At 38.7% G+C, this 27,126-nt stretch overlaps 1 protein-coding gene, 1 non-coding gene and 1 pseudogene across 2 annotated transcripts in view; 1 reads left to right on the plus strand and 2 right to left on the minus strand.

Annotated features, from left to right (window-relative positions):
• Positions 1-27,126, minus strand: part of IARS2 (isoleucyl-tRNA synthetase 2, mitochondrial) — a 71,532-nt gene that overhangs the window by 2,752 nt on the left and 41,654 nt on the right. Inside the window, exons 13-21 of the mRNA XM_025376865.1 lie at positions 19,950-20,052; positions 18,281-18,374; positions 11,003-11,111; positions 8,321-8,423; positions 6,869-6,994; positions 5,748-5,879; positions 4,512-4,618; positions 3,139-3,284; positions 2,002-2,192 (exon numbers count right to left, since the gene is read on the minus strand). Coding sequence (XP_025232650.1) covers positions 2,002-2,192; positions 3,139-3,284; positions 4,512-4,618; positions 5,748-5,879; positions 6,869-6,994; positions 8,321-8,423; positions 11,003-11,111; positions 18,281-18,374; positions 19,950-20,052 — 1,111 coding nt within the window. The remainder of the gene's footprint in view (positions 1-2,001; positions 2,193-3,138; positions 3,285-4,511; positions 4,619-5,747; positions 5,880-6,868; positions 6,995-8,320; positions 8,424-11,002; positions 11,112-18,280; positions 18,375-19,949; positions 20,053-27,126) is intronic.
• On the plus strand, positions 930-1,318 carry LOC112619069 (annotated as a pseudogene).
• Positions 7,661-7,763, minus strand: LOC112616432. The gene has a single exon (XR_003117635.1). It is a non-coding gene; the product is annotated as a small nucleolar RNA U13 (small nucleolar RNA).

Raw genomic sequence — 27,126 nt, forward strand, 5'->3', positions numbered from 1 at the left:
TTGCTAGATCCTATAATGTCTCTTATTTCTAATTGTTGCATACACACAAAAAAAACCTATATGGTGTTTATTATCCTCACTTTACAAATGAAGAAACAAGCAAAGAGAGGTTAACTTGCCCAAGATTCTCAACCAGTAAGTGGTGGAACTGCAGGTCAAGCCCAGGTCTGCCAGCCTCAAAGCCTTTTTTTTTTTTTCATGTATCATTGGGTGAGGAGCTAAAATACTATCTCAACAGGTACCTGCTTTTAGTAATGTACACTGATCGTGGCAATCTGAACAACACACAGAACGCTTCTGAAGTAGACTGAATTTGTCTGATGAACACACTTTACTCTGTAATTTTGATCTTCAAAGTGAGTTTTTAAGCTAACCAACACAGACATTCCTTTAAAAATGAGAGTCCATGAGAAACAGGAGACTCAAAGAGATGAATTCGGTTTTAACAAGTTTATACAATTAGTAACGGATGGAACCAGGACTCCATCTGACAGCTACTTGGTATGATTCCTAAGGAAAACACATTCATGTTTTTGAAAATCCCAAAGTATTTTTTCCAATAAAGATTGATCCAAACAAGCTGTTCTTTTCAGTTTATTACTTAGAAAGACTGAAGTCAAAGGAAACATAGTATGCAGGAAAAAAGGCCAGGACTAGGCTGTGTTACCCTGGCTAGGTCATAGCTTCAGCAGTCCTTACTTCCTCGCTTGTAAAATGAACAGCTTCCCAAGTTTTAAATTTTAAAATGTGAACATCTCATCTATTATACCTACTAGCTATTTCAAGCTCAAATCTTAATCACGCTAATCACATCATTAAAAATTTAAATTGAGCTTACCATACAAAATGAGATGGGTATTTTTTAGAAAACTGACACTAATAAAACTTTTTAAAAATGGCTCTTTCCACCATCTTTCTGCACTGCCACGATGGTGCACATGAATGTCCTGGCTGATGCTCTCGAGAGCACCAACAGTGCCGAAAGAGAGGCAAAAGCCAGGCTTTAGGCCACGCTCCAAAGTCATCATCCAGTTTCTCACTGTGATGATGAAGCATGGTTACATTGGCAAATCTGAAATCACTGATGATCACAGAGCTGGGAAAACTGTTGTGAACCTCACAGGCAGGCTAAACAAGTATGGAGTGATCAGCCCCAGATTTGATGTGCAACTCAAAGATCTAGAAAAATGGCAAAATAATTCTGCTTCCATCCCGCCAGTTTGGTTTCATTGTACCGACAACCTCAGCTGGCATCATGGACCATGAAGAAGCAAGATGAAAACGCACAGGAGGGAAAATCCTGGGATTCTTTTTCTAGGGATGTAATACATATATTTACAAATAAAATGCCTCATGGAAAAAAAAAATTATATTCATTGACAATTCTCTTCTTAAGCATTTAGACTGGAGAAAAATCACATCATTATGTGAAGCTATAAACCAATCTGGCCAATCAACCCTAAAGATCCCAAGAAGAAAATTCTCATGGCCCTTCTGGAAATAAAAACAGGATAAATGCTTTGAAATATATGTGGTAACTTGCTGGATAAAATGAATTTTCTCCAGATTTCACAAAATAAAAATGGAAACTCTTTTTGGGTTTGTTTTGAATCTGGTCCAGATGGATGAAATTCTCAGGAAACCGGACCTTTAATACAAAACTCCCAATTTTTATACATTCGAAGGCAATCATGATGAATTTATATGTCATCTGTCTTCTAAATAGTCCTGAGGCCTTTGATTTGAAACAGAACTTTATTTATTCCTTCCCTGTCCCTACACAGTAACATATACGTGTTACATGCATAGAACATGTTTTACAAGACATGGAAAAGAACATGGTGAAGTAGGAAACAAAGAATCAGTGATAATATCAGGATCAGAAGACAAACCCTAATTTCTAAATTAATTTTTTTTTAATGTAGACACATTTTAAAAGCAAATTTCAGGCAAAGCTCTATGATACTAACACCATTTCAAAAGGGACATATTGCTGCATACCTCTATTATCTCGAAAAGCAGTCCAGGTTCTATCACTATGATAACCTTGTACTCAGCTGCATTTTTGCCAGGGATGCTTCCGAGAAATGAATCTCGCATTGCACACGCACTCTCCACAGCTTCTTCCAACCCGGGCTTCTTCCAGATAGAACTAGTACTAATCCACCCAGTACGGAAAACACTCTTGGGCTCTTCAGAAGAACAAAAACAGTAAACTGCTTTACAAACATCCTAAGCTGTATATGAAGCTCTAACCATTAAATATTTACCATTAATGGGAAATAAGAATTGTTATTTACGGTAATCAAGTGATGAAATATTATGGAGCCATCCTAATTATTTACAAAACATTTCTATCAGCACTGGAAAATATTTGCTACCTTTAAACAAAAGAGAAAATATATAATAAGAGCTCAAAGAAAAAAAAGGATGCTTAGAAAAAAATAATATAGAAATATCCCAATATTAACAGCTATCAGTAGTAAGATTATAAGTGACTTCCCCCTCTTTCTACAACTATCACATAATACTCACTAAAAGCACTATATTTTGTTTTAATATAACCTAAAATATATTTCAGAACTTTCTTTTTTTTTTTCAGGAGTCTTGCGCTGTCACCAAGGCTGAAGTACAGTGGCATGATCTTGGCTCACAGCAATTTCCATCTCCTGAGTTCAAGCAATTCTCCTACCTCAGCCTCCCAAGTAGCTGGGACTATAGGCGCCCGCCACCACCATGCCCGGCTCATTTCAGTAGAGATGGGGTTTCGCCATGTTGGCCTGGCTAGTTTTGAACTCCTGACCTCAAGCGATCCACCCACCTCAGCCTCCAAAAGTGCGGGGATTACAGGCGTCAGCCACCACACCTGGCCATTTCAGAACATTTATAAAGGTATTTAAGGAAAAAAGTGATTTCTCAACACAGTCAAGCTGCTAATACATTTCAGAAAACACAGAATTCTGAAATTTACCCTACTCCTCTACAAATAGTGCAGAAACAAATACATGACCAAGATATACTGTCACAGAGCAGTCACTGTAAATGGATAAGTGCCCCTTTTATGAAGCAGATAAAATTAGAAGGTGCACCTTTATCAGGGCTCTTTCTCATTAAGAGAATAAACAAAGTGGTCCTTACCTTTAATATAAGGTATGTGCTGGAACACCTCTTCAGCCAGGTGAGGAAGAATGGGAGCAAAAGAACGAACTATTACATCCAAAATTTCAACTAATGCAGTCTGACAAGAGCGTCGTCTGGGGTCATTTTCCTTTTCACAATAGAGCCTGAACAAGAACAACTTACTCAGCAGTTGACAATACTTTACACATGATGGTCACCAAAATAGGACCTGCCTCAGGTTGAGTTTATTCCTAGTGGCTAATCTTATGGTTCTAATCATCTTCTACTTAAAGAATACGATACACTCTCCTACAATTTCACTCCGTCCAGGTGTACCCACCCCCTCGAAAGCACTCATGGCTAGCTATCTCATTCTGTCTCTCAGGTGGATGACAAGCAGAGTCTAGACTACCATATTAAAGGACTATGAATAAGTTAGTTGACAGTATTTCACATGTGGCTCCTACCCACTACAATGCTATTAGTGTTTTAAGGGAAGGAGTAGGAGTTAGAATCCCTATGTGCAAGGTCCTTGGGGTGCTGACAGGCTGAGGCTAACACCTCAGACTGGACTCATTATCATAAAGATAGGACCATCACCTGCCCACTGGAGCAACAGATGAAGACTTGGCATCCAGCCCTCTTCTACAAGGATACTGCTAATATTATATACTGTTACCATATAATTGCACATACATATCTCTCTCTTCCCCTCAGGATCTGAGAACGCCTGAGAACAAGTATTATGTTCATCATCTGATACTAGCAGTGATGATTTTTTGAACACTTTATCAAGCACAGCGTTAAGCACCTTATTGCTTTTCCTTCTCGATCACGAGGTAAGTATTATTATACTCATTTTACAGATGAAGAAACAGATTACAGAATAAGTTGCCCCAAATCAGAAAGCTAGTAAGCGGGAGGGCAAACCTTTATACTCAGGCTTGACTCCGGAACCCAGTCTTAATAACTGCACAACACTGCCCGTCGTGCTCATCACTGAATCCCCGACGGTTGCCAAACACAAGTAGACACTCAAAAAATAGTTGCCGAGGTTTTGTTGTTGTTGTTTTCTGAGACGACGTCTTGCTCTGTAGCCCAGGCTGGAGTGCAGCGGCACAATCTCCGCTCATTGCAACCTCCGCCTCCCAAGTTCAAGCGATTCCCGTGCCTCGGTCTCCTGAGTAGCTTGGATTACAGGCATGTACCACCATGCCCAGTTATTTTTTGTATTTTTAGTAGACACAAGGTTTTGCCATGTTTGCCAGGCTGGTCTCGAACTCCTGGCCTCATGTGATCCACCCGCCTCGGCCTCCCAAAGTGCTGGGATTACAGGCATGAGTCACCACGCCTGGCCATTGTTAAGCATTTTAATATTTAGTCATACATACCTATCTTTGATTATACTGAAATAAAAGTGAGAGAGCTCTCTGGTATAAAATGTCCGTAACAGCCGAACAACTTTTCCAAAATCATATTGTTTGTATAATTCGGTAATCTAGGGAACAAAGTCAAAATAAATTCGGAAGCTGAGACAGGCAAATGAAAATGTTAAGTCATCACAAGCAAAATATGCTCATTTCAAAAATATATTTCAAAGAGACAAATACAAAACAGGCAATATGCAAGAACTCCTGGGAATCTTCAAAATGTCATTTCTGGAAAACACATTTGACTACACTCAGAAAATACTATTTTACTCTGAGAACTACGAAAGAACATTAATCAAGGAAAGAATGAGATTGTAAATAATAAAATCACACCAGTTTTACAACAGCAAACAGTGGAAGTTACCAACAATTCATTAGTGTTCCTTCACTGATGCCTCATTTATTTTTGATTGGGCAAAACTGGTATGTACACTCTGACTTAAGGGTGCACTAATGCAAATACATTTCCAATTGTGAGAAAACACCATTTTGGTTTTTTTTTTTTTTAAAGACAGGGTCTCACTCTGTCAATCAGGCTGGAGTGCAATGGCACAATCACAGCTCACTGCAGCTCAAAACCCTGAGCTCAAGCGATCCTCCTGCCTCAGCCTCCCAAGGAGCTGGGACTACATGCACTCACTAACACGCCTGGCTAATTTTTAAAACTTTTGTAGAGATGGGTTCCCGCTCTGTTGCCCAGGCTGGTCTTGAACTCCCGGCCTTAAGGAATCCTCCCACCTTGGCCACCCAAAGTGGTAGGATTTATAGGTGTAAGCTTCTGCGCCTAGCCAGAAAACACAAATTACTTAAGTCTATATAAAAATGAGCAAATATCTTATGAGACAAATAGGAATAGTCATTTTGGTTATTTCTGTACTTTATTACGAGAAGCACATCTGCAGATAAATAAAGTATAACTCCACTTTATTCCTTCTTGTTGGAGAAATAGAGCTAATTGTAAGAGAAAAATCTGGTCTGGACATATTTCTCTAATCTTTTAAGAAACTCAAAAGATATGATAACACTTTATACCTAAGGCCAACCTGGGAATGTGTGGAATTTAGCAAGCATAACCTTTTCAAGAGTGCTATAGTTACTATTTCCAGCAAGGTCTGTTCCACTGAGATAAAACTAAAATTTTAACCTAAAATAGTGCTGATATTTCTAGTTTACAGAAGTTTATTAATTTACATTTACCTTGTTTGCCAAATCCTGCAGTAAATGTAGCATATACTGGTCTATGACATACATATCGTTAACAGGGATGGAATCTGCTTCTGGGTTGAAATCAGCCACATTTCCCAAAAGAAAGCGGAGTGTATTCCTAAGCTATTCATAGGAGGAAAATATATGCAGTTAAAAAAATTTAATGATGCCTTCAATGTTCACTGAAAAGTTATGCTTTTACTCTGTAATTAAGTTGGATTCATCCAACTCTTGTCATTTTCTTAATGGGGTATTTTTACTATCATTCCAAATAACACTACAAATGTAAAAAAATAAAAGACAAAAAGTACACAACAAACTCTTATTCCAATAGCCCAGTTACAGAAACAACCACAGGATTTTTATGCCTAACGACTGAATTTTCATTACATTTCTTTATTACGTTAGGACGAATCACCTTTCAGTAGCCCAGTTTATTCATGTGTGTGGGTCAGAATAATGTTATTTCACTTGCTTCACAGGTGAAAATAAAGATACATGGAAAAATGTGAAAGGTTGAGTACATAAATATATAAAATTAATATAATCTATACTATGCTATACTACATTTTATATATTATATTAATAAAATATAAAGGATATTATATACAAATTATATAAAGTTACTGGTATTACTACCAATGTTTTGAAACAAATTAACACAAGACTTTTTTTTTTTTTTTTTTTTGAGACGAGGTCTCACGCTGTCACCAGGCTGGAGTCCAGTGGTGGGATCTTAGGTCACTGCAACCTCCACCTCCTGGGTTCAAGCGATTCTCCTGCCTCAGCCTCCCAAGTAGCTGGGACTACAGGCATGCGCCACCACGCCCAGTTAATTTTTTATTTTTAGTAGAGGCGGGGTTTCACTATGTTGGCCAGGCTGGTCTCGAACTCCTGACCTCGTGATCCACCCACCTCGGCCTCCCAAAGTGCTGGGATTACAGGCATGGGCCACCATGCCCGGCCAACACAGGAGATTTTTAAAAGCTCATAATATATGGAGAACTCATTTTCATTCAGTTTTTTCAGGGCCAAACAAAATGTGTCTCATTTTTTAAAACACAGATTTGGCAAACCTGTCCTTTAGAAATAGGAAGAATAATGGTTCTAACCTTGCTAATATCATCTCTGGCAGCATTGAGCACGGATGGGCCGATTGCAACTTCGGTGAAGACATTGGAATCAGCTACCCACCAGCGAAGGACATCAGCGCCATAGGGAGGCTCTTTGCTCTGATCCTTTTCATTGAGAAAAAATATATAAACACAATGGCTTTCAATTCCAATTAGCTGAACAGATGTTTTAGGTAAAGCTCCTATTCAGAAATTTTTGAGCACAATACAAATATAAACTATATTAGCATTGTAATGAAATGCAGGCTAACAATCTCAAATTAGGCTGTATCTACAAAAAAAAAAACTGGAAAAAGAAAGAGGGTGCTCTGCAATTTTGTTCAACGCACAGATGCTCATACCTAATCTCTTCCCTGGTCATATCTGTTTCCATGTATTACAGCTGGCAGTTAGACACACAGCAATGCCAGGGAGGTCTCTACAATAAGGGAGGGGAAGAGGAAGGCCTGCTTTTCCTTTCACTATTTCCTAGCAACTCTGTATACAAAACAATGAATGGTTACAGGATGTTAGGAGGGCAGTAAAAAGCCACAGGAGTTAAAAAATAAAAAATTTAAAAAACAGACAAACGATTTATTTCACAAAAGCAGCTCCAAAACCCCCCCCAAATTATCAGCAACCTCAGATTTGATGTACATTTAGGACCTGCTTTAAAATGTATAATTTTCAACAACATAATAATGAAATGTGCACTTAGAAGTTGTAATCTCATTTTTTCTTTTATCATTTCCATTTAACTATACAATTACACTTTGCACATTTTTTTTTCCACTTCAGACAGTAATGTGCCAACACTGTAACAAGGTTTGAGGGAGGCATACCTCACACAACAGTGTGAAAACCCAATCATCACACTTACGAATCACAAAAGGATCTATACATTTTAAAGGCTCTTAGACAATTAAAAAAGGCCAGGTGCAGTGGTTCACACCTGTAATCCCAGCACTTTGGGAGGCCGAGGCGGGCGGATCACGAGGTCAGGAGATCAAGACCATCCTGGCTAACACGGTGAAACCCCGTCTCTACTAAAAATACAAAAAATTAGTCGGGCGTGGTGGCGGGAGCCTGCAGTCCCAGCTATTCGGGAGACTGAGGCAGGAGAATGGCGTGCACCCGGGAGGCAGAGCTTGCAGTGAGCTGAAGTCGCACCACTGCACTCCAGCCTGGGCGACAGAGCGAGACTCTGTCTCAAAGAAAAAAAAGAAGAAGAAGAAGGAACAGCATGGTTTGGGACCTAACTAGAGAGTCAGGCCTGAAATGAGGTAAAAGGACCACAATCCCAGTCTCTGCCTTTTTCATTAAAATCATGTGTTATTTGAGAATATAAAAGATAGTTTTTATTTTTATATTGAAGTAACTATCTTAAGGGCTTTGGCTGCCAATTTAAGATCCTTAAAACGAAAATAAAATACATTTTAGAGAATCACCTACTTGTCCTCCATTAACGACAACATCAGGATGAATGACATTCCCAAGAGACTTGGACATCTTTTCTCCCTTTTCTCCAAGGGTAAATCCATGAACAATCACTGTCCTAAAGGGACAAACCAGCTATGTTAATGATAAACACAATTATAATTATCTTTTTGAAGATTACGTATAGCTAAAAAGAGTATCTAAGTTTGACACAAAAATATGATTTTTCTTGACTGATTATGAATGAAAACTTTTCTTTTTCTTTTTTTTTTTTTTTTTGAGATGGAGTCTCACTCTTGTCACCCAGGCTGGAGTACAGTGGCCTGATCTCAGCTCACTGCAACCTCCACCTCCCAAGTTCAAGAGATTCTCCTACCTACTCCTGACCTCAGGGGATCCACTTAACTCGGCCTCCCAAAGTGCTGGGATCACAGGTATGAGCCACCCTGCCCGGTCGAAACCTTTCCTTAAAAGTCAAATTCAGCTGGGTGCAGTGGCTCACGCCTGTAATCCCAACACTCTGGGAGGCCAAGGCAGGCAGATCAATTGAGGCCAGGAGTTTGAGGCCAGCCTGGCCAACATGGTGAAACCCCGTCTCCACTACAAATACAAAAATTAGCCGGGTATGGTGGCGTGTGCCTGTAGTCCCAGATACTCGGGAGGCTGAGGCATGAGAATCACTTGAACCCAGGAGGCGGAGACTGCAGTGAGCTGAGATCGTCCCACTGCACTCCAGACTGGGAGACAGAGTAAGACTCCATCTCAAAAAAAAAAATCATTCTTAGCTCATGTATCACAATGGTTAGTGAACTCTCGACTTACACAAAGGAAAACTTTAGATATTTTCATCACTAAACAGATTATTTTCTGAGCTTCTGCTGTGTACTGATTTTATCATTAAAGCTAACCAGTTTAGAAATAGCAAACTACAGAGACAGCAAGATCAGTGGTTGCCAGGGGCCCTAGGGTGGGAGTGGAGATTAGCCACAAATGGGCATGAGAAAACTTTTTAGTGTGTTGGAAATGTTATAAAACCTTTTGTGGTGATAGCGGAAAAACTATATAATTCACTAAAAATCAAAAAAAAAAATTTAATGAAAAAATAAAACCAAGAAAAAGGGCTGGTCGCAGTGGTTCACGCCTGTAATCCCAGCACTTTGGGAAGCCGAGACGGGTGGATCATGAGGTCAGGAGATCAAGACCATCCTCACTAAGATGATAAAACCCCGTCTCTACTAAAAATACAAAACAATTAGCCAGGTGCGGTGTTGGGTGCCTGTAGTCCCAGCTACTCAGGAGGCTGAGGCAGGAGAATGGCGTGAATCCGGGAGGCAGAGGTTGCAGTGAGCTGAGATCGCGCCACTGCACTCCAGGTTGGGCGAAAGAGTGAGATTCGGTCTCAAAAAAAAAAAAAAACAGGAAAAAGTATGTCTTAAAAGAGCAGATTATCGTCTCAAAATTATTTTCAAAAGACAATTTGAAAAAAATAGGATCCGCCCTTCTAATGGTCTTTAAAACACATGTTAAGAAACAAAAACATGTAAAAGGGCCAGGCATGGTGGCTCACACCTGTAATCTCAGCACTTTGGGAGGCTCAGGAGCATGGATCACTTGAGATCAGGAGTTCGAGACCAGTCTGGCCAACATGGTGAAACCCTGTCTCTACTAAAAATACAAAAATTAGCCAGGCATGGTGGCATGTGCCTGTAATTCCAGCTACTCGAGAAGCTGAGGCAGGAGAATCGCTTGAACCCGGTAGGCAAAGGTTGCAGTGAGCCAAGATCGCGCCACTGCACTCCAGCCTAGGCGACAGAGCAAGGCTGCGTCTCAAAAAAAAAGCAACATGCAAAACGTTCTGGGATGGATTTTTATCCTAAGAGAGCCACAGTCTTAAGCTAAGCTATTTAGGAATCTTTCTGATTAGTATTTTCACCCACATGTTTGAAAAAGTAATTATGTGTACTAAATGAGAATACCTAATTTAATAAAATTCACGAAAGCAATGTTTCAGCTCACTAGCCACTGTGGATATTACAAATATAAAGGACATCTGCACTCAGGCTGTCTTCTCTCAACCTCGAATATCCTTCCCTACATTTCTCCTGGTCAAGTTTTACCATAGATCAAGATCTAGTTCTAGGCCAGGCATGGTGGCTCATGCCTATAATCCTACCACTTTGGGAGGCCAAGGCAGGAGGACTGCTTCAGGCCAGGAGTTTGGGACCAGCATGGGCAATGGGAGGAGAATGCATCTCTAAAAAAAAAGTTACAAATTAGCCAGGTGTGGTGGTGCATGTCTGTAGTCCCAGCTACTCAGGAGGCTGAGGCAGGAGGATTGCTTGAGCCTAGGAGATGGAGGCTGCAGCAAGCTCTGACCACACCATTGCACTCCAGCCTGGGTGACTGAATGAGGTCCTTTCTCAAAAACAAACAAACAAACAAACAAAAAAAGAACTACATAAGTTCCCCCAACTACTCCAGTCAATGCTGACTTTTTCTTCAAGGAGTTACGATCTGCATCACACTCACAAGACACGTTGGTGTTGTCTCCTGTGTCCTTTCTCTTTTTTTTACTTCAAATTCTTACAGGACACTGTAAGCAATCAAGGGTGGTGCCTTATCATCTCTATAGTACTCAGCATAGTGCTTCACACACTGGCAGGTACTCAGCAGGTTGGCTCAGGTATAAATACTTACTTATAAGGTGCTTTCTTCCTTGTGGCCACACTTGTTAATAAGGATGACTGAAACCAACCCCCGAGCTGGTCTTTTCCTTCCAAGTACAAATCTGCTCTTTGGTCAGGACCTCAAAATTAAATATTGAAAGAAAAAGACACCCAGAAATTTAAGTAAATTAAAATAGAAAAAGAAGACACTTATTAATTAATAACAATTAGTGGGGAGGAAGGGAAGCAACTTTACAATAGAGGAAACTGGTAGACGCCACCTTAACCAAGAAAGTGACCAAAGTTACATATCACCAGTAATAACAGGACAGAGATATATCATGTGACTTCTGAAATGATGTATAGAAATAAACACAGTATCCTTTCTGCGATATTCCTACCTAAAATGCATAACGTGAATCTAATCATGACAATGCATCCCACAAACCCGGAGAGACCATCTACAAAATAAACCTGTACTACATGAATGTCAAGGTCATGAAAGACACAGAACAAGAACTAGAGAGACATGACAATCAAATGTGACATGTGATCTCAGATTAGATCTTGGGTCCTTTTTTTATCCTCTTTCCACATAGGAGTGTGGTAAAATTAATAAGTTCTACAGACAGTTAACAGTATGGAATCAATGTTAATTCCCTAATTTTGATGTCTGTGTTGGTTACGTTAAGAGATCATCTGTGTTTTGGGGAAATATATATTAAAGTATTGAGATAAAAGATGCATCTTTTCCTCTACATATACATACATAGAGAGGACACATAAAGCAAATGTAGTAGAATGTTAATGTTAACATTGGAAAATCTAGATGAAGAAGAGCATGCTGTAATTCTTTATAATACTTTATGACTTTTCAAAATAAAAGGGTTTTCAAAAAAAGTAACATGAGGTCTTTGATGAAGATTACATCCATATTTTAAATCTAAACTCATAACTCTCAAAGCCCCCATAATCCCTTTTATTTATAAAATTATGATTTGTCCTTATATCCTAAGATTGAAGATTTAGTGTTGCAAACTTTATGTAAGAAAGATTACCTGAGTGGAGGTGGGGAAACAAAATTTAAATAACTGAATCAAACCAATTCAATTACACCAATATTACTGAGCACTTGTTACATAGCAGGCATTGTGTTAGATCCTGGGGAAATCTGGACTCTGCTTCTTGGAGCTGACATCTAGTAGGGTAGATTTTATGTTAAACAAGAAGTAACTGTGATGGGGCCGGGTGTGGTGTCTCACGCTTGTAATCCCAGTACTTTGGGAGGTGGAGGCTGTCAAATCCTGAGGTCAGGAGTTCAAGACCAGCTTGACCAACATGGCGAAACCCCATCTCTAAAAATACAAAAATTACCTGGGCATGGTGATGGGCGCCTGTAATCCCAGCTACTTGGGAGGCTGAGGCAGGAGAATCACTTGAACCCAGGAGGCAGAGGATGCAGTGAGCAGAGATTGTGCCACTGAACTCCAGCCTGGGCGACAGAGTGAGACTCTGTCTCAAAAAAAAAAAAAACAAAAGAAATAACTGTGATGGGTGTTACCAAGGAGAAAATAAAGGGTTTAACCTAGTCTGTGCAGCCAGGAAAGTCTGAGATAATGTAAGAAAGTAAATGCATATGCAGTGAAAAAAAATCTCTAGCTAGACTGAGAAAATAGAAAAGAAGATCCAAATAAACAAAACCAGAAGTGAAAAAGGAGACATGGGGCCGGGCGCCGTGGTGCACACCTATAATCCCAGAACTTTGGAAGGCAGAGGCGGGTGGATCACAAGGTCAGGAGTTCAAGACCAGCCTGGTCAAGATGGTGAACCCCCATCTCTACTAAAAATGCAAACATTAGCCAGGCATGGTGACAGGCACCTGTAACCCCAGTTACTTGGGAGGAATGAGGCAGAGAATTGCTTGAACCTAGGAGGTGGAGTTTGCAGTGCGACGAGATCAGGCCACTGCACTCCAGTCTAGGCGACAGAGCAAGACTCCATCTCCAAAAGAAAAAAAAAAAGATAAAGGAGACATATAACAGACAACAGAGAAATACAAAGGATCATCAGAGACTACTATAAACAAATGTACACTAACGCATAGGAAAACCTGGAGGAAATGGATAAACCCCTGGACACATACAACCTACCAAGATTAAACCGGGAAGAAACAGAACAGTAAGGAGTAACTGGACTGAATAAGCAACACAAAGTCTCCCAACAAAGAAAAGTCTAGGACAAGATGGCTTTACTGCTGAATTCTACCAAATATATAAAGAACAACAGCAATTCTGCTCAAACTACTCCAAAGAATCCAAGAAGAGGAAACTCTTCTTAAATCACTGTACAAAGCCAGCATTACCCTGATACCAAAACCAGGCAAAGACACAACAAAAAAGAAAACTACAGGCCAATATCTCTGTTGAACAAAGACACAAAAATCCTCAACAGGTTGGGTGCGGTGACTCACACCTGTAATCCCAACACTTTGGGAGACCGAGGCAGGTGGATCATGAAGTCAGGAGGTCGAGACCATCCTGGCTAACATGGTGAAACCCATCGCTACTAAAAATACAAAAAATTAGCCAGGCGTGGTGGTGGGTGCCTGTAGTCCCAGCTACTGGGGAGGCTGAGGCAGAAGAATTGCTTGAACCTGGGAGGCAGTGGTCGCAGTGAGCTGAGATCGTGTTACTGCACTCCAGTCTGGGCGACAGAGCAAGATTCTGTCTCAAAAAAAAAAAAAAAAAAAAATTCAACGTGGCCAGGCATCGTGGCTCATGCCTGTAATTCCAGCACTTTGGGAGGCCAAGGGGCACTGATCATTTGAGGACAGGAGTTTGAGACCAGCCTGGCCAACATGGTGAAACCCCATCTCTATTAAAAATATAAAATTGCTGGGCACAGTGGCTCGTGCCTGTAATCCCAGCACTTTGGGAGGCTGAGGCGGGTGGATCACCTGAGGTGGGGAGTTCGATTCCAGCCTGACAAACATGGAGAAACCCCATCTCAACTAAAAATACAAAATAAGCCGGGCGTGGTGGCACATGCCTGTAGTCCCAGCTACTTGGGAAGCTGAGGCAGGAGAATCGCTTGAACCCGAGGGGTGGAGGTTGCAGTGAGCCTAGGTTGTGCCATTGCACTCCAGTCTGGGCAACAAGAGTGAGACTCCATTTCAAAAAAATAAATAAATAAATAAATAAAAATTAACCAGGTGTGGTGGCACATGCCTATAATCCCAGCTACTCAGGAGGCTCAGGCAGAAGAATCACTAGAACTCGGGAGGCGGAGGTTGCAGTGAGCCGAGATTGTGCCACTGCATTCCAGCCTGGGCGACAGAGCGAGACTCCATCTCAAATAAATAAATAAATAAAGATTCAATGCAATTCCATGCATTGAAGAAAGGAAGGAAGAAAGGAAGGAAGGAAGGAAGGAAGGAAGGAAGGAAGGAAGGAAGGAAGNTTGAAGAAAGGAAGGAAGGAAGGAAGGAAGGAAGGAAGGAAGGAAGGAAGGAAGGAAAGAAAGAAAGAAAGAAAGAAAGAAAGAAAGAAAGAAAGAAAGAAAGAAAGAAAGAAAGAAAATAGACCCCTACCTCTCATCATATACAAAAATCAACTCAAAAGAGAGACTTAAATCTAAGGTCCCCAACTATGAAACTACTAGAGGAAAACATAGGAGAAATCCTCTAGGACATCGGTCTAGGCAAAACTGTTATGGCTAAGACTTCAAAAGCACAAGTAAAGGAACAAAAACAGACAAATGGGACTATATTAAGAAAAAGTTGTAGCACAATGAAGGAAACAATCAACACAGTGAAGAGACAAACTGTAGAATGGGAGAAAATATTTGCAAACTATTTGTCTGACAAGGGACTAATATTCAGATTATAAAGGAATTCAAGTAAAGAAACAGCAAAAACAAGAAACAACAAAAAAAACTCACTGCAAAGTGGGCAAAGGGTCTGAACAGACATTTCTCAACGGATGTCATATAAATGGAAAACAGGTATATGAAAAAATGTTCAACATCACTAATCATCAGGGAAGTGCAAATCAAAAACACAGTGACATATCATCTTACCCCAGTTAGCCCAGAATGGCTATTATGAAAAAGAAAGTAACAAATGATGGCAAGGATGTAGAGAGAACAGAACTATTATACACTGTTGGTGGGAATGTAAATTAGTACAGCCATTATAAAAAACATTATCAAGGTTTCTTTTCAAAAAACTAAAAACAGAACTATCACATGATCCAGCAATCCCACTACTAGGTATTTATGCAAAGGAAATAAAATCAGCATATCAACCGGATACTTACATCTCCATGTTTATTACAACGCTACTCACAATAGCCAAGATATGGAATCGGTCTAAGTATCCATCAAAGATGAATGGATAAAGAAAATGTGATAAATATATACAATGGAATACTATTCAGCCATAAAAAAGAATGAAATCCTGTCATTAGCAGCAACATGGATGGAACTGGAGGTCATGATGTTAAATGAAATAAGCCAAGCATAGAAAGACAAATACTCTATAATCTCACTCACATGTGGGAGTTAAAAAAGTTGATCTTATGGAGGTAGAAAGTAGAATGATAGTTACCAGAGGCTGGGAAGGGTGAGAGGCAGGGATGAAGAGAGTTTGGTTAATGGGGATAGAAAAGGAGTTACATATACGGGATAAATTCTAGTGTTTAATACAATAGGGTAAATATAGTAACAATTTATTGCATATTTCAAAATAACTAGAAGAGAAGATATAAAATGTTCCCACCACAAAGAAATGGTAAATGTTTGGGTAAATGTTTAAATACCCTCATTTGATCATTACATATTGAATGCACCTAGCAAAACACTACAAGTACTCAATATGTACAATTATTATGAATTAATTTAAAATTTTTCTGTTGCAGTGAAAATTATTTGGTTAAGAATATTACACTCTGGCCGGGTGCGGTGGCTCACATTTGTAATCCCAGCACTTTGGGAGGTTGAGGCAGGTGAATCACTTGAGGCCAGGAGTTTGAGACCAGCCTGGCCAACACAGTGAAACCCCTTCTCTACTAAAAATACAAAAATTAGCTGGGCATGGTGGCACATGCCTGTAATCCCAGCTACTCAGGAGGCAGAGGCAGGAGAGTCACTTGAACTCAGGAGGTGAAGGCTGCAGTGAGCTGAGATCGTACCACTGCACTCCATCCTGAGCAACAGAGTGAGACACTGTCTCAAAAACAAAAACCAAAAAAAAAAAAAAATCACACTCTAGAAGTATTATGACTAAACTCTATCAGATAGGCTTTTATGACCGTTTTCATGGATTTTAAACCACTCGACGGCGCCAAATATAACATGCACTCACTGCACTTGGTAATGTAAAAATGATTTCAGAAACTGAAAAGCAACAACGGTAGTACCATTACTTCTCACAAAGCCTAAAGCAGTGAATAAACTTTGAAATACACTATACCTCACGGTTTCACAATTGGCATACTCTTTTCTGAAATTCAGAATGCTGCCCAAAATGTGCCAGCAGGAAACTCTTCTTCCTACTACCTTAAGTAGTGGTATTGACCTGCATTTTCAATACAGAGTCATGCATTGCTTAACAATAGAGATATACTCTGAGAAATGTGCCCTTAGGTGATTTCATCATTGTGTGAACATCATAGAGTGTACTTACACAAACCTCAATGGGATAGCTGACTCTACATCTAGCCAACATGGCACAGTGTATTGCTCCTAGGCTACAAACCTGCACAGCATGTTACTGTACTGAATACTGCAGGCAATGTCAGCACATGGTACGTATTTGTGTATCTAAACATATCTAAACACAGAAAAGGTACAGTAAAAATACAGTAGTCATCCCTTGATATATGCAGAGGATTGGTTCTAGGACCCAGCAACCCCCCAGCCCCCTACCCCTACATGTACCAAAATCTGTGAATACTCAAATACAGCAGTCCCAAAGCTGGCCCTGCTGAACCTGCATATATGAAAAGTCAGCCCTCCCTTTCTATATGTGAGTTTCAAAATCCTGAGAATACTATATTTTCCATCTGTATTTCATTGAAAAAAATTGCATATAAGTAGACCTGTGCAGTCAGAACCCTGTTGTTCAGCAGTCAAATTTATTATCATCTTGTGGGGCCATCATCATGTATGCAGTCTGCTACTGACTGCAATATCATTATGTAACACATAACTGTAATTTAGGGAAGCAAAGTACCAAAACTCGCAGTATTTTCCCTCAAATATGCTGGGAGAAAATTATGAAATAATAATTCTAAAAATCACCAAAAAAAAATTATAAAAATATGTAACTTATATTTGGCCATTATTATTAGGCACGTTTTATCTGTAATAGAGAGAAAACATGAATTTACATGCATTTTGTTTTTCAAATTTCCTAAGCTGAAACAGATCCACCTACTAGGAATCCCATTGTGCGATTCGTAGATAAGCTACTTTTCCCACATACCCTTACTCCAGAAAGCAAACAGGGTCTCTCGGGCCAAAGCTGGCCCTTAGTAAGAGTGTGAGAACTGTGTGATCCATCACTGCTTCCGTGACATCTCATCCCTGTCTCCAACTTCACAGTGATAACAATCCCTGTTCTTCATTTGAACTCTATCTTTTCACTTAGTTGCCTTAAAAATATTTCTTCTCAAGCATCTAAACATATCCTCTGACACGTGCCTTCTCCTACTACTCCTTTCTAAGTCCTGCCCAGTGTCTCTCCTTTCTCTTTATCCAATCAGTCAAAAACATTCCCTAATTATCAGTAAGTATAAAAGTTAGTCGGCTGTTTGTACAGAGAGGAGAAAAAGCCACAAAAAGCAATGTAGTATAGAAGATGAGAACTGAAAATCAGGGTACTTGAGTTCCAGTTTGACACTATTAAGCTATGTGACCATCAACTAACTTGGCTCTAAGTCAATTTCATTTTCTCTTCTGAAAAATGATGAGGTCAGACTATTTCAGTGACTTTGTTTTACAAAACTGGGTGCCTTGGGGTTGCCAAGTGGCCAAGGAGAATGAACTGGTTGAAAGGAGGAAAAATATTCCCATTTTTAACTATTTTCTGTATTGTAAATTCTAAATGAAATTTCATCTAGAAAAACAGAAAAAGGTTTAGAAATCATTGGATTGAGTAAACTCTAAGGGTCCTTCCAGGTCTAAAATATAGCAGATCTCTAAATAAAGCACACACACAAAAAAAGGTTTTGATCATAGATCCCTTCTAAATACCAATTCCATATTTTCAAAACGTCTTGATCAGCATATATCTATTTTTTAAAATTACCTGGAAGAACATGAGACCATGAAGTTCCACTATCAAACCAGATGTCCAAAATATCCTGACCTGGAACATATTCCAAGGCATCAGGGCCACCAAACTAGTAAGATAATGTAAAAGCATGTTAGGTACACAAAGATCACAATACAGACAACAAATACTGTACCCCAAAAGTCTTCAGAAATGAAATGCAACCATTAAGTTCACATTTTTAGATGAAATTTACAGTATTTTTAAGCATTTCACAGTTAAGTACAACTCCCTCCATTCACATTTAAAAGTATCTGTGGCCACTGAATTACACATTTACCAATGTAATATGAATTGGTTTCTATTTTCTTGAAATTAACTTTAAATTTGGATATTTTAATGTGTGATACAATCAGCTAACTCTACTACAGATCCTACAAAGGCCTGATGTAACATTAGGCACTGTTCTCTCACAGTAAATTACATGAGCTTAGTTAACATTAATCAATCCTGGCCTTCAATGAGGTAACAATTGACCCTCGCATTCCACTACTTTATTAAATACTACACTTTTTTTTTTTTTTTTTTGAGACAGGGTCTCACTCTGTCGCCCAGCTTGAAGTGCAATGGCACAATCTTGGCTCACTGCAATCTCCGTCTCCTGGGTTCAAGCAATTCTTCTGCCTCAGCCTCCTGAGTAGCTGGGACTCAAGGCATGTTGCGCCACCATGCCTGGCTGATTTTTTGTTTTATCTTTTCTTTTTTTTTTTTGAGACAGAGTTTCACTCTGTTGCCCAGGCTACAGTGCAGTGGTGCAATCTCTGCTCACTGCAAGCTCTGCCTCCCGGGTTCACGCCATTCTCCCACCTCAGCCTCCCGAGTAGCTGGGACTACAGGGGCTCACCATCACGCCCAGCTAATTTTTTGTATTTTTAGTAGAAATGGGGTTTCACCGTGTTAGCCAGGATAGTCTTGATCTCCTGACCTCATAATCCACCCACCTCGGCCTCCCAAAGCGCTGGGATTACAGACGTGAGCCACCCCGCCCTGCCTTTTTTTTTTTTTTTTTTTTTTTTTTTAGCAGCGATGAGGTTTCACCATGTTGGCCAGGCTGGTTTTGAATTCCTGACCTCAGGTGATCCGCCCGTCTCGGCTTCCCACACTGCTGGGATTACAGGTGTGCACCACTGCGCCCGACCTAATACTACACTTTGTTTTGGGGGGACGGGCTCTCACTCTGTAACCCAGGCTGCAGTGCAGTGGTGCAGTCTCTGCTCGCTGCAACCTGTCTTCCAGGCTCAAGCCATCCTCCCACCTCAACCTCCCGAGTAGTTGGGGCTACAGGCGCATGCCACAATGCCTAGCTAATTTATATATATATATATTTTTTTTTGTAGAGACAGGGTTTTGCCATGTTAACAGCCCAGGCTGGTCTCAAACTTATGGACTCAAGCTATCTGCTTGCCTCAGCCTTTCAAAGTGCTGGGATTACAGCACTTAAATACTACACATCACACCCAGCCTTAAATACTACAGTTCTATAGTTAAACAAAATATCTACTTTCAAACTGCATTAGCTTCTAATTTACAGTAAATAAATTTGTTAACTTTACATAAGATGCCTTTTTAACTCTCAAGAATTTCCCTTGTTGTCATCAAGTCCTGTAATACACACAAAAGCTGTTAAATACAAACAGAAATTTACCTCAGATAAGACTTCTTTTGGAAGAAGTTGCTCAGGGGGAAGAGTCCACCAGACATCACTGCCGTGCTGTTCCACTAGTTTAACAATATGCTCAATGGTTTGGCTATTTCAGGGGGGACATGGCAGAATTATTCAATTAACTATTGTGATGAATAACAAACAATTTAAAATTAACAAATAGTGATTTCTTTTCCTATCTTTTTCCTCAAACCTTAGTTTGAAAAGCTGCTATCATTTTAAATTCAATATAAGTAAAAAATTGATTATACATATCCTTAAAAAGAAAAAAAAAAAAGAACTTCTTCTGACCACCCTGTTTCCATTACTGATTTACTTATTTCTTACTAATCTATTTTCTATACAGGTACTTATACTCGAAACCTCCTAATTATCTTTCCTCTTCTGATTTCTGCCTAAATTAAACCAACACATTCTCTCAGTTCTACCTTTGAAAGTTTACAGTGGTTCCCACTCACACTCTATCAGTCCAACCTCATTCCCTGAAAACTAAACTGATGCAATCAATGGTCTGAAAGCACTTCCCCCTACCCTCATCCCTTTACTTTACAAAACAGACCTTGAAATAGATGCATTCCTAAACTGCTTTTATCACACTAATTCTCTGCTTGAAAACTTTCCAGGACTCCCTCCCTGCTTACAGGCATCTGCATAAGATGCAATGCCATACTAGAGCAGAGACTGTGATGACAGATATCCAGGCTTATATTCTGACTGTCACTTTGTATTTATGATCATGCACAAGTACTAAAACTTCTTTAAGACCTAGCTTTCCCTTCTGTTAAGAACAATCTAATTCATTGTTCAGAAACTACTGAACACCTCCAGCGACTTGGGTACGGGCACTAGAGATACAGCAGTTGGCAAAATACGCAAGACCCTCCCCTGATGAAACTTAACATTGTAGTAATCCTAGACACTTCCCTCGAACAACTACAAACTAAATGAGACTATACATGTAAAACTTACTACAGTACCTAACACATGACAGAAAGCCAATCAAACCCTATCAAATAAACAACAGAACTGGTCATATCTTTGGGAAGATAGACAGTAATAAATTATTTGAAAATTAAACTCAAGGAAATAAAAGCATACTATAGTTTCTCACAAAAATAACATTTTTAATTTATTAGAATATTGACTTTATTATTGCAGCTTTGGTGCTATTACAGCTTCCTCTAGTTGCTTTTCATTTAGTCACAGTACATATAATGGCCAAGAGCATGGATCCTGCCAGCAGGGGGCTTTGGCTTAATTTCTAGCTCCACGACTTGAATCTGGGCAAGGCACTTAACATTTCTGTGCCTCAGTTTCCTCATTTGTAAAACACAAATAGTAAAAGCATCATTAAGAGACTTCCTATGAATATTAACTGAGTTAATAAATATAAAACACATAGAACAATATCTGGCACATTTGAATAAATATTATGTACGCATTATTCAGACTGATTATTTGACGTCAGGTCTGGGCCTGATAATTCACAGATAAATGAAGTGTTTACCAAAAATTGTTGTGGAAGGCAAAATCAAATGAGTATAAATTAAATATGCTCTACAGGCCGGGCACAGTGGCTCACGCCTGTAATCCCGGCACTTTGGGAGGCCAAGGCGGGTGGATCACGAGGTCAGGAGATTGAGACCATTCCGGCTAACATGGTGAAACCCCATCTCTATTAAATACAAAAAAATTAGCCGAGCATGGTGGCAGGTGCCTGTAGTCCCAGCTACTGGGGAGGCTGAGGCAGGAGAATGGCGTGAACCCAGGAGGCAGAGCTTGCGGTGAGCCGAGATCACGCCACTGCACTCTAGCCTGGGCAACAGAGCGAGACTCCGTCTCAAAAAAAAACAATAAATAAACAAATAAATATGCTCTACAAATTTAAATTTGAAATACCTTATAAAAGCTGGATATCACTAAGTTGGTATTCTATGAAGGATAGATTTTAAAAGTATAACGCTACCATCATGTACTTTGAAGAACTTACAATGAGAAAGGAAAATGGGCATAAATGCATGTTTCTAAGACACTGAATCATTTTAGATGGACTTTAACAGTAAAGATAAACTTTTATGTTATCAGACCATAAAAACCTTATGTAATAACTACCTAGTTATATGACAATAGTATTTAGTTACATATTACTATCTTACATAGTTTGTCCAGAACATTTTCAGTTAAGAAAATATGAACATAGTATAACAGAAAAACCTGAATAAATCTAAAGACCAAAAGAAAAAAAAAAACCAAAAGATTACAACCACAAAAGAGAGATACTAGTAAAGTACATTTACACGCAAATATATGCACAATTACAGTACATAATACTTCATACTAATGAAATTCTCATTAAAAAATAATAATTCTAAAAATGGGTGTCATTTGCCTTTCTTTTTTAAAATGTTATCATTAGACTGCCAAGTTTAGGTAAAGAGTAAAATAAAACAGTAAATGTGTTGGAAAAACACATAAAAATAATATCAAAGTAAAAGTAAATGTCTCAAATTTCATATTAATTTAGCAAATACAGTAGAAATGTTAGGATAAAGAATATTAACCAGAAGCATGTATACATATACCACGTATCTTTTTCAAAGCACTTTACAAGCACTTGCTAACTGGATTCACAGAAATACACGGTGGGTCTTGACAGATGATTTGTTCTGCACCTCAGGGTTCCTTAAATTATGAGGCTAAGCAAGTAACAGTCAAAATCAGGACTTGATTTGTGTTTCCTAAATCATATATAGTTTGGTGTGCTGTTTTTACTTCTTTATTCTGCCTCTCTAACTCATCTATAAAGACAACACTGTAACTGAATTCACACTCGTACTCTCTGTAGTTTGCTAAGCAATGGCAGAAAGGCTCTTTTACCCAGGTATAGAGTGACGACTGCGTATCAGAGATGAAGTGAGAAGCTAGGCAGTCCCAGGAGATTAGTATGTTGACACAGCAAGTACTAAGTCCAAAAACCAGACTCTACCTGTGATTTACCGGAAAATGACAGGAATAAATCATATTATTTTTTGAGTTTCAGTTTCTATAAACACTGGAAAAAGTTGTGAAGAAGAAGACTAGGTGAAAATTTTTATTCTTAAAAGAAAAAGTCCTAATAACTAAAGAAAAGTGAGTAACTTTATGACTATAGATGAAACATACACATTTTATTTTAATTAATTACGTAAATTTTTTTGAGACAAGGTGTCACTTGGTGGCCCAAGTTGGATTACAGTGGCATGATCATAGCTCACTTGAAGCCTTGAACTCCTGTGTCATGTAATTCTCCCACCTCAGCCTCCCGAGTAGCTGGGACTACAGGCCCATGCCAAGATGCCCTGCTTTTTTTTTTTTTTCCTTCGCCCGTCTAGAGATGGGAATCTCGCTTTGTTGCTCAGGCTGGTCTCGAACGCCTGGCCTCATGCAATCCTCCAGTCTTAGCCTCCCAAAATGCTGGGATTATGGGTTGGGAGCCACCACACCCAGCTCCACATCCATATTTGAGAAACCTAAATTCAACTTTAATAAAACTAAGCTCTTTTTCATATTCTTGGCCTGGCACGGTGGCTCATGACTACAATCCTAGCACTTTGGGAGGCCAAGGCAAGAGGATCACTTGAGCCCAAGAGTTCAAGACCAGCCTGGGTAACATAGTAAAGACCCCACATCTATTTTAAAAAAATAAAAATGAGTTCTTTTTCATATTCCTAAATATCAGAAAATTCAGTGACATTTTAAATGTTATTTAACTATATTCAAGTAACCTACTAAGTATATAACTAAAAGCATTAAGAAAGAAATATTCCAATTTTGCTGTTGGCATGTTATTAAAGCAACCATAAAATCCTACCAAGTTTAGTCAGATACCTCTAATCTAAAATTCATTTTAATTGCTACATTTTTTATAACGATATTAGTAATTTAGTTAGATATAGAACATATTTTAATATAAGAAATGTAATTTTGTGTTTTATATATACTTTATTTGCAAATTTAAAAAACTTTTTAAAAAACTAACAAAAGTCTCTTAGTGAGGAAGAAAAGTTTTTCCTTTAGCTTACCTAATTACACTTACGAGAAACAACGTAACTACACATTAGCTACACCAATGAAAAGCAATCCTGCAATCATTTTTAAAAATTCAATTTCAGAAAGGCTATTGTAAATAAAACAACATACTTCAGACTTTTTTTCCTTGTTACATATGTATAGGAATCAGAACAAAAGAAAAATTTGTTCAATGTATCCAAAAGAAACATGAAACATTTTTAAGGGAAGAAGCTTTATCTCATTAAGATAGCAAGTCTCACTAATATTTAGAGAGCAAGACTTCCTTCCTTCCTTTATATTGTGAATTATGAAAACATCACGTTCTAAATGAAGTCTACTAAATGTACTTTAGTAAGCATTATGTTCTATAATTAGGTTCTATTTTGAGATTCTAGATAAATTATTTATATTTTTAAAACAATAAAGTTAATTTTAAAATGAGAGAGTAAAGAAAAACCCAACAAATATATGTTAATTAGCTAGATTTAGACATTCCACAATGCATACATATTTCAAAACATGTTGTACATCATATATGCAATTTTTGTCAATTGAGTAAATTAATTTTGGGTGGGCACGGTGGTTCACACCTGCAATCCTAGCACTTTGGAAGGCTGAGGTAGGTCAATCACTTGAGCTAAGGACTTCAAGACCAGCCTGGGCAACAAGGCAAAACCCAGTCTCTACAAAAATACAAAAATTAGCCAGGTATGGTGGTGCGTGACTGTAGTCTCAGCTACTTGGGGGGAGGATCACTTGAACTCGGGAGGTAGAGGTTGCAGTGAGCTGAGATTGCGCCAATGTACTCCAGCCTGGCAATAGAGCGAGACTCCGTCTCAAAAAAAAAAAAAAAAGGCCAGGCGCGGTGACTCACGCCTGTAATCCCAGCACTTTCGGAGGCCGAAGCCGGCGGATCACGAGGTCAGGAGCTCGAGACCATCCTGGCTAACACGGTGAAACTCCCTCTCTACTAAAAATACAAAAAATCAGCCAGGTGAGGTGGCGGGCACCTGTAGTCCCAGCTACTCGGGAGGCTGAGGCAGGAGAATGGCCTGAACCCGGGAGGTGGAGCTTACAGGGAGCCGAGATCGTGCCACTGCACTCCAGCCTGGGCCACAGAGCGAGATTCCATCTCAAAACAAACAAAACAAAACAAAGAAAGTGTGACAGAGAGTTTTGAGGCCAGGTGCGGTGGCTTACTCCTGTAATCTCAGCACTTTGGGAGGCCGAGGAGGGCAGATCACCTGAGGTGGGGAGTTCGAGACCAGCCTGACCTACATGGAGAAACCCCATCTCTACTAAAAATACAAAAATTAGCCAGGCATGGTGGCGCATGCCTGTAATCCCAGCTACTTGAAAGAATGAAACAGGAGAATCACTTGAACCCGGGAAGCAGAGGTTGCAGTGAGCCAAGATCCCGCCATTGCACTCCAGCCTGGGGAACAAGAGCAAGACTCCGTCTCAAAAAAAAAAAAAAAAGTGTGACAAAGAGTTTTGAAAACAAAAATTGCAATAAAAATAAACAGACATATAACCCACAAACTTGAGCTAGGTATAATGATGATAAAAACAAAGATAAATTTAATGTTCAAACAAAATATAAAAAGATAATTTGAAAAAAGTATATAAAGTTAACTGTGAACAAGTGCTGAAAAGATACTCATTATAGAGATGTGACAAACATCTAACAAAATCCGAATGTTGGATATGTTATGTTCATTTGCTTTTCATACACAAGGAACTAGGCAACCGTTAAGAGCTAAGCTGACATTTTTAACAGGTGCATATTCATTCTTCTAAAACTAATTAAATTACATCTTCTTTTGTATATCATTATGTTCCTTTATAAACAACTGTATTGGACATCTTAATACACTTCACACAAGAGGTATTAGTCCTACTTCCTTTGGGTAAATACTTACAGGTGGAATTTTTTTATAATGAAACCAAGATAATACTTAAAAGATTTTTTAAACAATTTTCTGTTTCCTAAAAAAATTTTTAAACAATTTTCTATTTCTTTGTGATATTTAATATTCTTCAGAAAAAAATACAATAAAAATTCTAATTTATCTGAAATTTAAGAATTCTCCCTTTATTTCTTTAATATCCTATACTTAACACAAACTCATAGTTAACCTATAACCCAAAGATCAGTATAAATGACTGCTGATAAAAGTGGGTGAAACCACTTATCAGTATGTAATCTATATGCTTCCACCTTAGTGCTTTATTTCATAAAGTAATAAATCTATCATAAAACCTTGTACTTTACTCAAAGGCCTTATCTCAGCACAAGCATTATGTGTCCCTTCTTAGGTTTCAAACTGAGAAAATCCACTAGGTAGCATGAGCAACTATGATACCAGCCAATCACTCTGAACTTCGATATCAACTGGAATGAGGCTTATTTAGCGTGTTACGGACATTAAGCAGCATTAAGATTACTAAGCAACAAAGAAACTACGGCTGTCATCCCACTGTCTTCTGTGTTTTGTCTTTATAAGCAAAAATATTAAGGATTATTAAGACAACTTTTCTTCTGTAACTTACTGGGAGAAGAATGAGGTAAGAGGCTAAATGTTTCACATTTGTTTACTAAATTTAATTCTAGAACAAAGTTAAATTTGGGAGGGGAAATTCTATTTTTAATTTAATCCTAGATTTATGTTTTAAAGGTGACAGAAAATCATTTTGGAGAAATTTTTCTTTAATGAACATAAATTTTTTGAACAAAAGGTTTATTATTGTTAATTGAGAAAAAAATTGAGGTAGCTAAAGTTAACACTCAAATTATATTGGAAATTCCTTGGCTATTTTTACTAAATTTCTCATGATTTCCAGAAGTTAGGGGCTAAGTTTCCCTATGTTAATCATAGCATTAATAGCATGAAAGTGATTATAACTGTCTGAAATGATGAAAGAAATTTAACCAACTTCTTTTCCTTCCCAGGTAGCCAGTGTTTCTAAATTTTATCTGATTTATGCTAAAAATTATTTCTTCTGTTTTTATTGACTAGTAACAGATTTCAACCTAAATTCTAATGGCATTATATCACAGATTCAAAAAATGACCAATTTCAGTAAAGTCAGAAATTGAATTATTTCT

The sequence above is a fragment of the Theropithecus gelada genome, chromosome 1 (assembly GCF_003255815.1).
Source record: "Theropithecus gelada isolate Dixy chromosome 1, Tgel_1.0, whole genome shotgun sequence".
NCBI lineage: Eukaryota > Metazoa > Chordata > Mammalia > Primates > Cercopithecidae > Theropithecus > Theropithecus gelada.